This window comes from Vicugna pacos, chromosome 33 (genome assembly GCF_048564905.1).
Source record: "Vicugna pacos chromosome 33, VicPac4, whole genome shotgun sequence".
Lineage (NCBI taxonomy): Eukaryota > Metazoa > Chordata > Mammalia > Artiodactyla > Camelidae > Vicugna > Vicugna pacos.
In genome coordinates this window covers 19,680,575-19,693,160 of record NC_133019.1, presented here as the reverse complement: position 1 = coordinate 19,693,160, position 12,586 = coordinate 19,680,575, and the positions used below count along the sequence as shown (strand labels likewise).

Genomic DNA, 12,586 nt, shown 5'->3' with positions numbered 1-12,586 from the left:
TGACCAAGTGGGGTTCATCCCAGGGACACAAGGCTGGTTCAACATACGCAAATCAATCAATGTAATACATCACATCAACAAGAGAAAGGACAAAAACCACAAGAACATCTCAATCGATGCAGAAAAAGCATTTGATAAAATTCAACATCCATTTATGATAAAAACTCTCACCAAAGTGGGTATAGAGGGAACATATCTCAACATAATAAAAGCTATATATGACAAACCTACAGCCAGCATAGTTCTCAACGGTGAAAAACTCAAAAGCTTCCCACTAAAATCTGGGACAAGACAAGGATGCCCACTATCACCCCTCCTATTCAACATAGTCCTGGAAGTCCTAGCCACAGCAATCAGGCAAGAGAAAGAAATAAAAGGGATCCAAATTGGAAAAGAAGAGGTAAAAGTGTCATTATATGCTGATGACATGTTACTATATATAGAAAACCCTAAAAGGTCCACACAAAAGCTACTAGAGCTGATTGAAGAATTCAGCAAGGTAGCAGGTTACAAAATTAACGTTCAAAAATCAGTTGCATTTCTTTACACTAACGATAAGTCAACAGAAAAAGAAAGTAAAGAAACAATCCCCTTTAAAATAGCACCCAAAGTAATAAAATATCTGGGAATAAATCTAACCAAGGAGGTGAAAGAATTACACACAGAAAACTATAAACCATTGATGAAGGAAATTAAAGAAGAGTTTAAAAAATGGAAAGATATTCCATGCTCCTGGATTGGAAGAATCAGTATTGTTAAAATGGTCACACTGCCCAAGGCAATCTACAGATTTAATGCAATTCCTATCCAATTACCCAGGACATATTTCACAGAACTAGAACAAATCATAATAAAATTTATATGGAACCATCAAAGACCTAGAATTGCCAAAGCATTACTGAAGAGAAAGAAAGAGGCTGGAGGAATAACTCTCCCAGACTTCAGACAATACTATAGAGCTACAGTCATCAAGACAGCATGGTATTGGTACCAAAACAGACATATAGACCAATGGAACAGAATAGAGAGCCCAGAAATGAACCCACAAACTTTTGGTCAACTAATCTTGGACAAAGGAGGCAACAATATACAATGGAATAAAGACAGTCTCTTCAGCAAATGGTGTTGGGAAAACTGGACAGCAGCATGTAAAACAATGAAGCTAGAACACTCCCTTACACCATATACAAAAATCAACTCAAAATGGATTAAAGACTTAAACAAGACAAGATACAATAAACCTCCTAGAGGAAAACATAGGCAAAACATTATCTGACATACATTTCAAAAATTTTCTCCTAGAAGAAATAAAAGCAAGAATAAACAAATGGGACCTAATGAAACTTACAAGCTTCTGCACAGCAAAGGAAACCAGAAGTAAAACAAGAAGAAAACCTACGGAATGGGAGAAAATTTTTGCAAGTGAAACCGACAAAGGCTTGATCTCCAGAATATATAAGGAGCTCATACGACTCAATAAGAAAAAAATAAACAACCCAATCCAAAAATTGGCAGAAGACCTAAACAAGCAATTCTCCAAGGACATACAAATGATGAAAAAGCACATGAAAAAATGCTCAATATCACTAATTATCAGAGAAATGCAAATCAAAACTACAATGAGGTATCACCTCACACCAGTCAGAATGGCTGTCATTCAAAAATCCACAAATGACAAATGCTGGAGAGGCTGTGGAGAAAGGGGAACCCTTCTACACTGCTGGTGGGAATGCAGTTTGGTGCAGCCACTGTGGAAAACAGTGTGGAGATTCCTCAAAAGACTAGGAATAGACTTACCATATGACCCAGGAATCCCACTCCTGGGATTGTATCCAGAAGGAAATCTACTTCAGGATGACACCTGCACCCCAATGTTCATAGGAGCACTACTTACAATAGCCAAAACATGGGAACAGCGTAAATGTCCATCAACAGGTGACTGGATAAAGAAGATGTGGTATATTTATACAATGGAATACTACTCAGCCATAAAAACCGACAACATAATGCCATTTGCAGCAACATGGATGCTCCTAGAGAATGTCATTCTAAGTGAAGTAAGCCAGAAAGAGAAAGAAAAATACCATATGAGATCGCTCATATGTGGAATCTAAAAAACAGAAACAAACAAACAAACAAAAACAAAGCATAAATACAGGACAGAAATGGACTCATGGACAGAGAATACAGACTTGTGGTTACTGGGGGGCGGGGGCGGGGTAGAGGGTGGGAAGGGATAGACTGGGATTTCAAAATTGTAGAACAGATAAACAAGATTACACTGTATAGCACAGGGAAATATACACAAAATGTTATGATAAATCACAGAGAAAAAAATGTGACAAAGAGTGTGTATATGTCCATGTATGACTGAAAAATTGTAGTGAACACTGGAATTTGACACAACACTGTAAAATGATTATGAATCAATAAAAATGTAAAAAAAAATGTGACAATGAGTGTGTATATATCCATGAAATGACCAAAAAATTGTGCTGAACACTGGAATTTGACACAACATTGTAAAATGATTATAAATCAATAAAATAGTTAAAAAAAAAGTTAACCAAGAATTCTACATCTAGCAAAGCTCCTTCAAAATGAAGAAACTAAAATACTCTCATATTTTAAAAAACTGAGAATCTGCTGCTAATAGACTTGCCCTATATGAAATATTAAATGGAGTCCTTCAGGTAAAATGAAAGTACACCAGACAGTAGTCAAATCTATACTAAAAAAATATTAAATACTGGTAAAGGTAACCACATAGATAAGAATAAAACAGTATAAACACAGCCAAGAAAAAGAGATAAAAGGGATCTAAATTGGAAGAGAAGAGGTAAAATTGTCAGTATATGTGGATGACATGATACTTATACACAGAAAATTCTAAAAGCTCCACACAGAAACTTCTAGAGCTGATACAAGAATTCGGCAAGGTAGCAGGATACAAGATTAACATACAGAAATCAGTGGCATTTCTTTATACTAACAATGAATTAGCAGGAAAAGAAAGTAAAGAGACAATTCCTTTTAAAATCACATCCAAAATAATAGAATACTGAGGACTAAATCTGACCAAGGAGCTGAAAGACTTATACATAGAGAACTACAAAACATGGATTAAAGAAATTAAAGATGACTTAAAGAAATGGAAAGATATCCCATGCTCTTGGATTGAAAGAATCAATATCAAAATGGCTATACTGCTCAAGGCAATCTACAGATTTAATACGACCCCTGTCAAAACACCCAGGACAGTTTTCACAGAACTAGAAGAAACAATCCTAAAATTTACATGGAATCACAAAAGACCCAGGATTGACAAAGTAATATTGAAGAAAAAAGAACAAAGCCAGAGGAATAACCCTCCTAGACTTCAGACAATACTACAGAGCTACAGTTATCAAAACAGCATGGTATTGGTACAAAAACACACATAGATCAATGGAACAGATTAAAGAGCTCCCAAATAAACCCATGCACCTACGGTCAATTATTCTATGATAAAGGTGACAAGAATATACAATGAAGAAAAGACAGTCTCTTCAGCAAGTGGTGTTGGGAAAACGGGACAGCAGCATGTAAGTCAACGAAGTTAGAACACTCCCTCACTCCATACACAAAAATAAACTCAAAATGGCTTAAAGACTTAAATATAAGACAAGACACAGTACATCTCCTAGAAGAAAACATAGGCAAAACATCCTCTGACATAAATTTTAGCAATGTTCTCCTAGGGCAGTCCACCCAGGCAATAGAAATAAGAGCAAAAATAAACAAGTGGGACCTAATTAAACTTATAAGCTTTTGCACAGCAAAGAAAATCATAAGCAAAACAAAACAACCACCTACAGAATGGGAGATAATATTTGCAAATGATGTGACTGACAAAGGCTTAATTTCCAGAATACATAAACAGCTCAAACAACTTAACAAAAAAACCCCACACAACCCAATCCTAAAATGGGCAGAAGACCTAAACAAGCAATTCTCCAATGAACACATACAAATGGCCAATAGGCATATGAAAAAATGCTCAACACTGTTAATTATCAGAGAAATGCAAATAAAACTATAATGAGGTATCACGTCACACCAGTCAGAATGGCCATCATTCAAAAGTCTATGAATGATAAATGCTGGAGAGGGTGTGGAGAAAAGGGAATCCTCTTACACTGTTGGTGGGAATGTAGTTTGGTGCAGCCATTATGGAAAACAGTATGGAGATTCCTCCAAAAACTAAAAAGAGACTTACCATTTGATCCAGCAATCCCACTTTTGGGTATATATTCAAAAGGAACTCTGATTTGAAAAGATACATGCACCCCAACATTCATAGCAGTCCTATATACAATAACCAAGACGTAGAAGAAACCTAAGTGTTCACTGACAGACGACTGGATAAAGAAGTTGTATTTTTATACAATGGAATAGTACTCAGCCATAAAAAAGGATAAAATAATGCCATTTGCAGCAATATGAATGGACCTAGAGATCGTCATTCTAAGTGAAGCCTGAAAGAGAAAGAAAAATATCATTTGATATCATTTATATGTGGACTATAAAAAAAAAACAAAAGAAAAAAAAGAAAAAGAAAAAAAAAAGACTGAATTCATCTACAAAACAGAAACAGACTCGCTGACACAGTAAACAATCTTATAGTTACCAGGGAAAGGGGGTGGGAAGGGATAAATTTGGGAGTTTGAGATTTACAAATGTTAGCCACTATACATAAAAACAGATTAAAAAATTTCTTCTGTATAGCACAGGGAACTATGTTCAGTATCTTGTAATAACCTTTAATGAAAAAGAATATGAAAATGAATATATGTATGTATGTATGTGCATGACTGGAACATTGTGTTGTACACCAGAAATTGACACATTGTAACTGACTGTACTTCAATAAAAAAAAAAAAGATCTTGTAAAATAAATACATAAATTAAAAAAATAGTTAAAAAAAAATTCCCCTCTAAGCACTGCTTTAGGTATATCACATAAATTTTGATAGGTAGTATTTTTATTATCATTCAATTCCAAATTTTTCCTAATTTCTATTCAGATTTTTGTCTTCTTTGACCCATTGGTTTTATAGAAGTGAATTTATTCATTTTCAAATGTATGGGGCTTTTCAGTTACTTTAAAAAAATTGACTTCTTGCTTAATTACAGTGAATCAGAAAACATTCTATATTATTTGATTTATTTGAAATTTCCTGAGACTTGCCTTATGGCTCAGGATGCGGTAACTTTTAATAAATATTTCACGTTTATTTGAAAGAGGGGGAAAAAATTTAAACTGAAGATCCCAAACAATTTCTTTTCATGGTGCAAAGTTTCAAAACTACTAATCACCCCAGATGTATGCATAACCACTTGGCGCTTCTAAGAGGTGCCGGTATTAAATTTAATTCCTTAAAAGTAGATTTGCTTTTCTCTAGATCAAATCTTCTCAGGAAGAGTGACATAGCCCCAAGAGGGTGAAAATTGGTACTGGGGAGGAAGAAATATCACTCTTTTCATGCATAAATCACAGTTATACATGCAATATGTAAACAGTATATTTGTAACATTAAAATTTCACGTGGGGGGGCAATTAGGGAAAAAAATGTCTAAAAATATTTCCTAAGGGTATGGTAATGAAATAAAGGTCGAGAAACACTACTTAAGACAGAATGTAGTGATATACAGTTAACCTTTCTCAGAAAAACATGGTCTTCTGGGCTAGTATACCCTGGGAAATGAATCACCAAAGGTCAGATAGTTTACTGCTTCTCATAAGATATCAGACTTTTATATAGTATTGCGTATTTGTATTTTCATTAAGAAAAGGCTTTGTTAAAAGGCTAGAATGCTTCTATAAAAAGGGTTTAAAAGTTGTGATGCATTTTGAATAGTAGTATCTGAGATATCTCTCCTGCTCTTAAAAAAGAATGCTCAACTTTGAGCAATTTAGAATTCCTATTTTAGATTACATGATGTACTTTCCCTTACTTTTGTCTGGGAAGTTCCAAAATAATGTGGTAAAGCAATAACTGGCTGTTTTCATGTTCATTTATTATTACATATATTCAGTTAACCAGTTATTTGCCTACAAAAAGCTTTTTTTTAAAAAAAATCATAATTAGGTACCTGACTGTAACCAATTCTCAATCAGAACAGGAGAAATTTTAAGTACACGTTATTCTAAGTCTAAACCATTACAACGAAAATACAAAATAAGGACAAATGATCTCTTATTACAATAATAATACAAATAGTTACTCTTCAATCAAATTAGTTTTAAGTTGTTTCTCCTTTTTATTCCTTAAGAGAAAACTTCTAGAATAAAATAACTATGCCTTTTGTATAAACTTACAACAATCTGCAAATAGGTAAGAAAGCATGCCTGAATTTCCTTTTTTCTTTTATATAATATTGTCTTCTGCTTGTTTTTCAATGGAAGTAGTAATGAGCAACAAAACAGATTGAAGGGGAAATATAATTGAAAAAGAGAAGAAAAGACAAAACCTAACTGCATCTAGCGTTTTTTGAATTTTAGGAATTGGGATGCCAAGAGCCTGCACTCTCTTATTTCTGTTTATAGAGAGGGAAAGGTAGAGAGGTGTCTGATGATGAAAGCAAGAGATAGCAAATCCCCTTACATAAAAGCATTTCCTTCACATATTCTAATAATTCATTAGAAATATCAACAGTTTAATGATCTCTAAAAAAATGTAAATAATTCTTGGGAAGACTTAACTTTCAGTGCCTTATCTTACTATATTCACAAAGAACAAAGACAAAATCTCATCTCTATAAAGAAGCTATGATCTACAAGGACCCGGATGATATATATTCAAACAACTACAACGCAAAGCAAAGGCTGTAAGACAACCGGACCTACTTCATAGGGGCTAGGGACAGCATTAACAGTCTTGGGGAATATTATGCATGTTTTAAGGAAGGGATGAGTCTTGAAAGAGTGGGGAATCCCAATGAAGCTGATGTAAAGCATATACGGAGCATGTATGGAGAACACGCCTGGTCTGGATGAAGCACAAGGTATATGACAGAGAACAGCTGGAGATACAACTGAAAAAACAGAATGCGTAAGGATCATAAAACTCTGCAAATGCCAGCAATGACATTATATTACTATGAATCAATACCAGAATATGAATAAACAGAATCTGAATAAATGACGTATTATTCTGCAAACAAAGGGGAAAGCCATGATCACAGCAACACTTCTGTAAATATTTAGTAAATATCCATGTCTTGTTGATATAAAGGTGAATAGGACCAATGGCTCTTCAGCTTTCAGAAGTATGTTGGTCCTGGCTGTTTGCCTTGAAATCTATTCTTTCTCCTTCCCCTGCTCTGCACTGTAGGACAGGAAACCAAACCCCATGCAGGCAATTTCCTAGCCTACTCATCAGCTAGCTTCTGGCTGGGTTCGATCAATGGGAAGCACCAGTGGGAAGGCAATCAGAAGGAGCCACGTTTCTTCCCTCCCATTTCGTCTTTGCCCTGGTAGAGTCTCCTCTAATACTGCTCCATCATGAGACAAGTCTACCTTCCAGCTTCCCCACAGTGAAACAAGCCTCTGGGTTGCTTCATCTCTCCTTGTCCTCCTGATTATCACAGTGGCTTCCTACTGTTGCTACCCTCTGAACTGGCTCATGTAAGTTGCTTGTCTTATTAGCTTTTATATCACCAGTGTAACCAATTCCCTCATTAAATCCCTCCATGTTAAATACACAGATTAGTTTCAGTTTTCCTGAACGGATGCTGACTCACACAGAAAGGAAAAAAACCTATTTAGTAATCTAAAGAAAGTTCTGGATACTTTACCCATAACAAATGCTCCACCTGCACATAAACCTTTACAGATAGTCTGGGCGCTCTCAGAACTCTTGAAGCCTGTCTATTAACCCCAGATTAAGAATACTGAACAGGACAAAAAGGTAAGTTTCAATTTTGAGAAGATGAAGTTCTACAGGTGAATGGTTACAGAACAAAGTGACTTTACTTAATGCCACAAAACTGTAAAAGTGGCTAAAATGGTAAAATTCCATTGTTTTATTTTACCAAAAAAAAGTATGTAAACACACAGCTATAATAAAACATGGTAAGGGTATGACAGAAGTAATCTACAAAGCCATGGGAGCATTTAAGGATAAAAGTACTAACTGTACCTGTTGGGAAAAGTTTCAGTGATTACATTTGACCTGAACCTTGAATTCAAGTGTACTAGGAAAATGTAGAAAAACACTGCAGGCAGAGGGGAAAGAATACATAAAAAGAATATTTGGAGAAACTGCAAGCAGTTTGGTATGCTGGGAGCAGAGGGCAGATGTTGAGCTGAGATCAAGCAGGAGAGGTCGGCAGGATCAGTTCCACAGAGTATAGTGTACGACACACTGATAAAAACAAAACTGGTGGCCCAGGGGCAACAAACAATGCTTTGATGTATTTTGGCATAAGAATTTAAAGGAATTCCAGCAAGGCAACAGCTGGATGGAGCTGAGTAGCAAGGGCTGTTTAAGGGGAGTAGTGAGGTACAAAAGTCAGTGCAGTATGTTGAAGAGTGAAAGGTAAGTGAGGAAGCAGAGTAACTAAGGAGAACTCATTGTTCTTTTTATAAATTTGACTTGTGAAAGGGCAACATAGAGCACTAGACAAAATGTGAGGCAGGGTCTAGGAAAGTGTTTTGGTGTGTATGGGTAAGGGTAAAAAAACCTAATTATGTAAACTCTAAGGGGAGAACTTCTCTATTCTTAGCATTTGGCATAGTGCCTGGAACATACTAAGCACCCAAAGGTTTGCTGAAAGAACATAATGAAGAAAAGGGGCCAACGATGAGAACGGCTGAAGATTGGGAGGGGACTGACAGGAGAAGAATAATAAACAAATAATAAAACTGTTAATGTTTTAAGCCATTAAGTTTCGCCATCACAGATCTCTGCTGATACGATAATGCTAAATGAAAGAAGCTGTAGGATGCGTGTGAGATTTGGGTTTTTTTTGGATATTATATTCTTTTGCACAACTTGAAATTTTTGGTAGTGCACAACTTTTTCAACTTTCAGAAAAGGAGGAATAGTGTGAATTCTTTAGACAGATTTTTCTAACAGTTAATAATATGAATTTGAAGACTATATGAGAAGCCATGACAACAGTCCAAAAGAGAAGTAAATGGGAGGCACATTACTAGGATTCGTGGCAATGAAAATTACAATGTGAATGACAAACAAGAATTTTAGGATAAGAAACAATAGCTCTGTAGTTTATATCCATTAAAAAAAAAAAAGGACATCTAGGAGAGCAGCTGTTTTGTGGAGAATAAATATTCATAAGTTTGGTGTAAATGACTCCAGTTAGAAAATCATTCTGATTTCTTAAGACCAGTGGTTTTTGCCCTCCAGGGAACATACTGGCAATACCTGGACATTTTTTTGCTGTTGTTGTCACTACTGGGTGGGAGTGGGGTTTGGGGTCCTACTTGTATCTAATGCATAGAGGCCAGGGATGCTGCTAAACATTCCACAATGCACAGGACAGCTCCCTGTAATAGATGGCTTTAATTGCATAAATAAATAAATGGCCTTAAATGTCAACAGCGCTGAGGGTGAGAAACCCTGTTGGAGACTACAGTTACTGAAACTCAACTGGATTACCAAACAGTCAAAACTCAAAAATTCTTGAGCAATCTGCATGGAGGGAGAAATTAAGCATGTCAGTGTTACCGTGAACTTTGTGAAAGTCTACTTTGGATCTGTTTACATATAAGCCTAATTAATACAATAATTACAAGTTAGCCAGCTTTTTCTCCGATATAGATGTAGGTTAACTATTGATACTCAGTTCTGATAAAGCGAGCAAAAGATTAAAAAGATTAACAGAACATTAACAAAATATTAATTTAAACGGAAATCATTATTTTCTCCAAAAACAGGTGGTGAAACCATTACCCTCTAATGTTGTCTACAAAATGTGCTTATCAAGAGCCTGTGTACAAAAGCCATTTTTTTGAACAGGGCTGAGTACTTAAAAAAAATAAGACAAATAGGTTTTTCTGACAATGAAATAATGGTAGTAATGGCCATGGATACCAGGGGAAGTTTCATCACAGATGTTTACCATTTACCATTCACATATGTCTGTAAATCACTGGCTCGGGTTCTGAGCTTTACGTGGCTCTCATTCCCAGCAGTACAATCCTCTTTATTCTTTCAGTGGACAAACAACAAAACCCGTTTCCCACACAGACAATACATGCTGACAACTGACCGTGGAACTAACTCTTTCCAAACTGAGGAAAAGCTAACCAGGACTAGAAAATGTTCAGTTGGACGGCATTTCCCCTGTGAAAATTCTTGCTAATCAAAAGAACCGGAACTGCTTCTGTTTTAAAGTATGCAATTAGCGTTTCAAACCTCTACAACGGACGACTTCTTGCGGTAGGGTGGGGAGAGAGAAGATCACCTCATTTGTCCCAAATTCGTAGTTTTAAGAACGAGTTACGAGAAGGGCGACAAGAAGGTCCTTCTACAAAGCTGGGTGGCTGAGGAAGTCCTTATTTTTTCCTAATTTGGCCCCAGCTCTGACAAGGGAAAGTGCGCCCAAGGCTGAAGAAGACGCAGCCCGTCCATCACGCAGGAAACTCTCCTGAAGGGGTCCCAGTTAAGTGTGCAGGCCTGACTCTCCCTCCGAATCCGGGCCTCAGGTGTTCCACCGCGAGCTTCTCTTCAGTCTCCCCTCGCCCCGCAGCCTCGGAGGACAGGGGCGTCCACGTACAAAGAACCTTAAATTGCCCGAGCCTCCGAATGAAGAAGACGCACCGCCAGTGTGAACTTGCAGGCGGGGAGGCAAAACCCCGAAGCTTCCCTACCCTGGTAAAGCCTTTGGGCCGCAAAGGTCCTTCCGTCCTGCTCAGCCTGGCCCAGTATCCCTCCCTCCCGCGTCCGCACTTACCCAGTACCAGCCGCGCCACGTCCGAAGGCAACAACATGATCGAAGCCGCAGAAGGAGCCGCAGTAAGAGACGAGACTCATGTAAAAGCCAACGCAGCGACAGCTCCTGCGCCGCATCTCACGGTTCCAGCGGCGGCACTGAACCCGCGGCAATTTGTCCCGCCCCTTTCGCTCCACGCCAGCCAATCGCTTCCGCGGGAGAGAGAAAGGCGCCGAAATGAAACCCGCCTCCGGTCTCCTCGGAACTGTCGTCACATCCGGCCTGACCTTTGAGGGGTGGGGCTGAAGGGGGCGAGGAGGCGGGGCGAGAACGCCGGTGGGGCAAGCGGCGGACGCAGGGTCGCACGCCATTGGCGGGCAGGGCGCAGGCTCATTTGCTCAGACCGCCCCGATGTTTTGGGGAGCGAGGGCAGGTGGCGGAGAGCGTGCGCTGTTCGTGCGCATGGGCAGATGGTGTCTTGGGGGGCCCATCAGCTTTACTGCTTCCTCGCGAGACAGACGCTGCGCGGTCACGCCAGGTTTGACCCGGAAGCGGGAATAGCGCGTGGACCTGCCAGTCGGGCGGCCGAGGAGGCGAGTGGAGCGCGGCTTTAGGCTGCGGCAGCCGCCGCCGCCTCCGGAGATTCCACTTTGTCAGTCCGAGTCCAGCGGAAGGGGCGCGGAAGCAACGCAGTGGCCTTTGCGCTGGGGAATTGAGTCGTGTCTGAGCCCTTCTGTCCTCGCCCCCAGGCGCACTCCTCCAGAGTGGCCCGTCACTCCTCTCCTCACCCCGGCTTGCCCAGCCCCGGTCCTCGTCGCCCTCTCCCGCCTTTTCTTCGTGCCCCTTGCGGATTTAGCCTTGAACCTTCTGAATGCCCAGAATTGAACCTACCTGCGCATCCCCTTACCCTGTCACCGGATTTAACTAGATAGCTCTGACTAATCATCTTTGTCTCCCCTCTAATAATTAGTGATCAGCGAGCAATTTTTTTTGAGGTTGAAATTGCAGTCTCGTGGTTAAGAGCCTGGACTCTGTCTGGACGCACACTCCCGAAGTTGGAATTCTATCAGCCAGCTGTGCGACCTCGCTGTACCATCTTCCTTGTGGTGGCCTTGTCTTGGGGTGAGCAGTCAAGAGCGTTCGCTGCTGTTTTTACCAGGTACAGATAGATAAAAAGACTGTTGCAATTCAGAGTGATAATGTGATAGAAGAGTATTGTGATGGTGAAGGAGTGAATAAGGTTCTGTGGAAGTTCAGCCTGGGACAATCCAGTTTGCTCTGAGACCTTGCAGCGTTAAATTGCCCTGGAGAATGGTAGGAGCCTTCCAGACAGGATGCATATAAAGGCGCTAAGTGTAGAAGGTTCCTGAAGCTCAGGAGTGCGGTCTGGCATTGCATGAAATAGTTTTGGGCATTTTCAACATGTTGAAGTCATAGGAATGGATGAGATCATACTGGGAGAACATAGAATAAGAAGTAAGGAGACAAGGATGCTCTTTCAGATGTGGGTGGGAAAAGAACCCATCAAAAGAGACTTGTGAAACACAAAGGAAGGGAATAACCGTAATTGCTAACATTTTTTGAGCATTTGCTATGTCTCAGGTACTGTGTTAAACAGGTTCACGAATCCTTACAATAACTCTTT

At 39.2% G+C, this 12,586-nt stretch overlaps 2 protein-coding genes across 2 annotated transcripts in view; one reads left to right on the top strand and one right to left on the bottom strand.

Moving 5' to 3' along the window:
- The window catches only part of NPAT (nuclear protein, coactivator of histone transcription), a 48,400-nt gene extending 37,246 nt beyond the window's left edge, over nt 1-11,154 (bottom strand). Inside the window, exon 1 of the mRNA XM_072953891.1 lies at nt 10,963-11,154. Coding sequence (XP_072809992.1) covers nt 10,963-10,999 — 37 coding nt within the window. The 5' untranslated portion in view covers nt 11,000-11,154. The remainder of the gene's footprint in view (nt 1-10,962) is intronic.
- A 230-nt stretch (nt 11,155-11,384) lies between these two features.
- Nucleotides 11,385-12,586, top strand: part of LOC116279082 (serine-protein kinase ATM) — a 114,580-nt gene continuing 113,378 nt past the window's right edge. The window contains exon 1 of the mRNA XM_072954171.1: nt 11,385-12,100. The gene's annotated coding sequence lies outside the window, so the exon portion shown is untranslated. The remainder of the gene's footprint in view (nt 12,101-12,586) is intronic.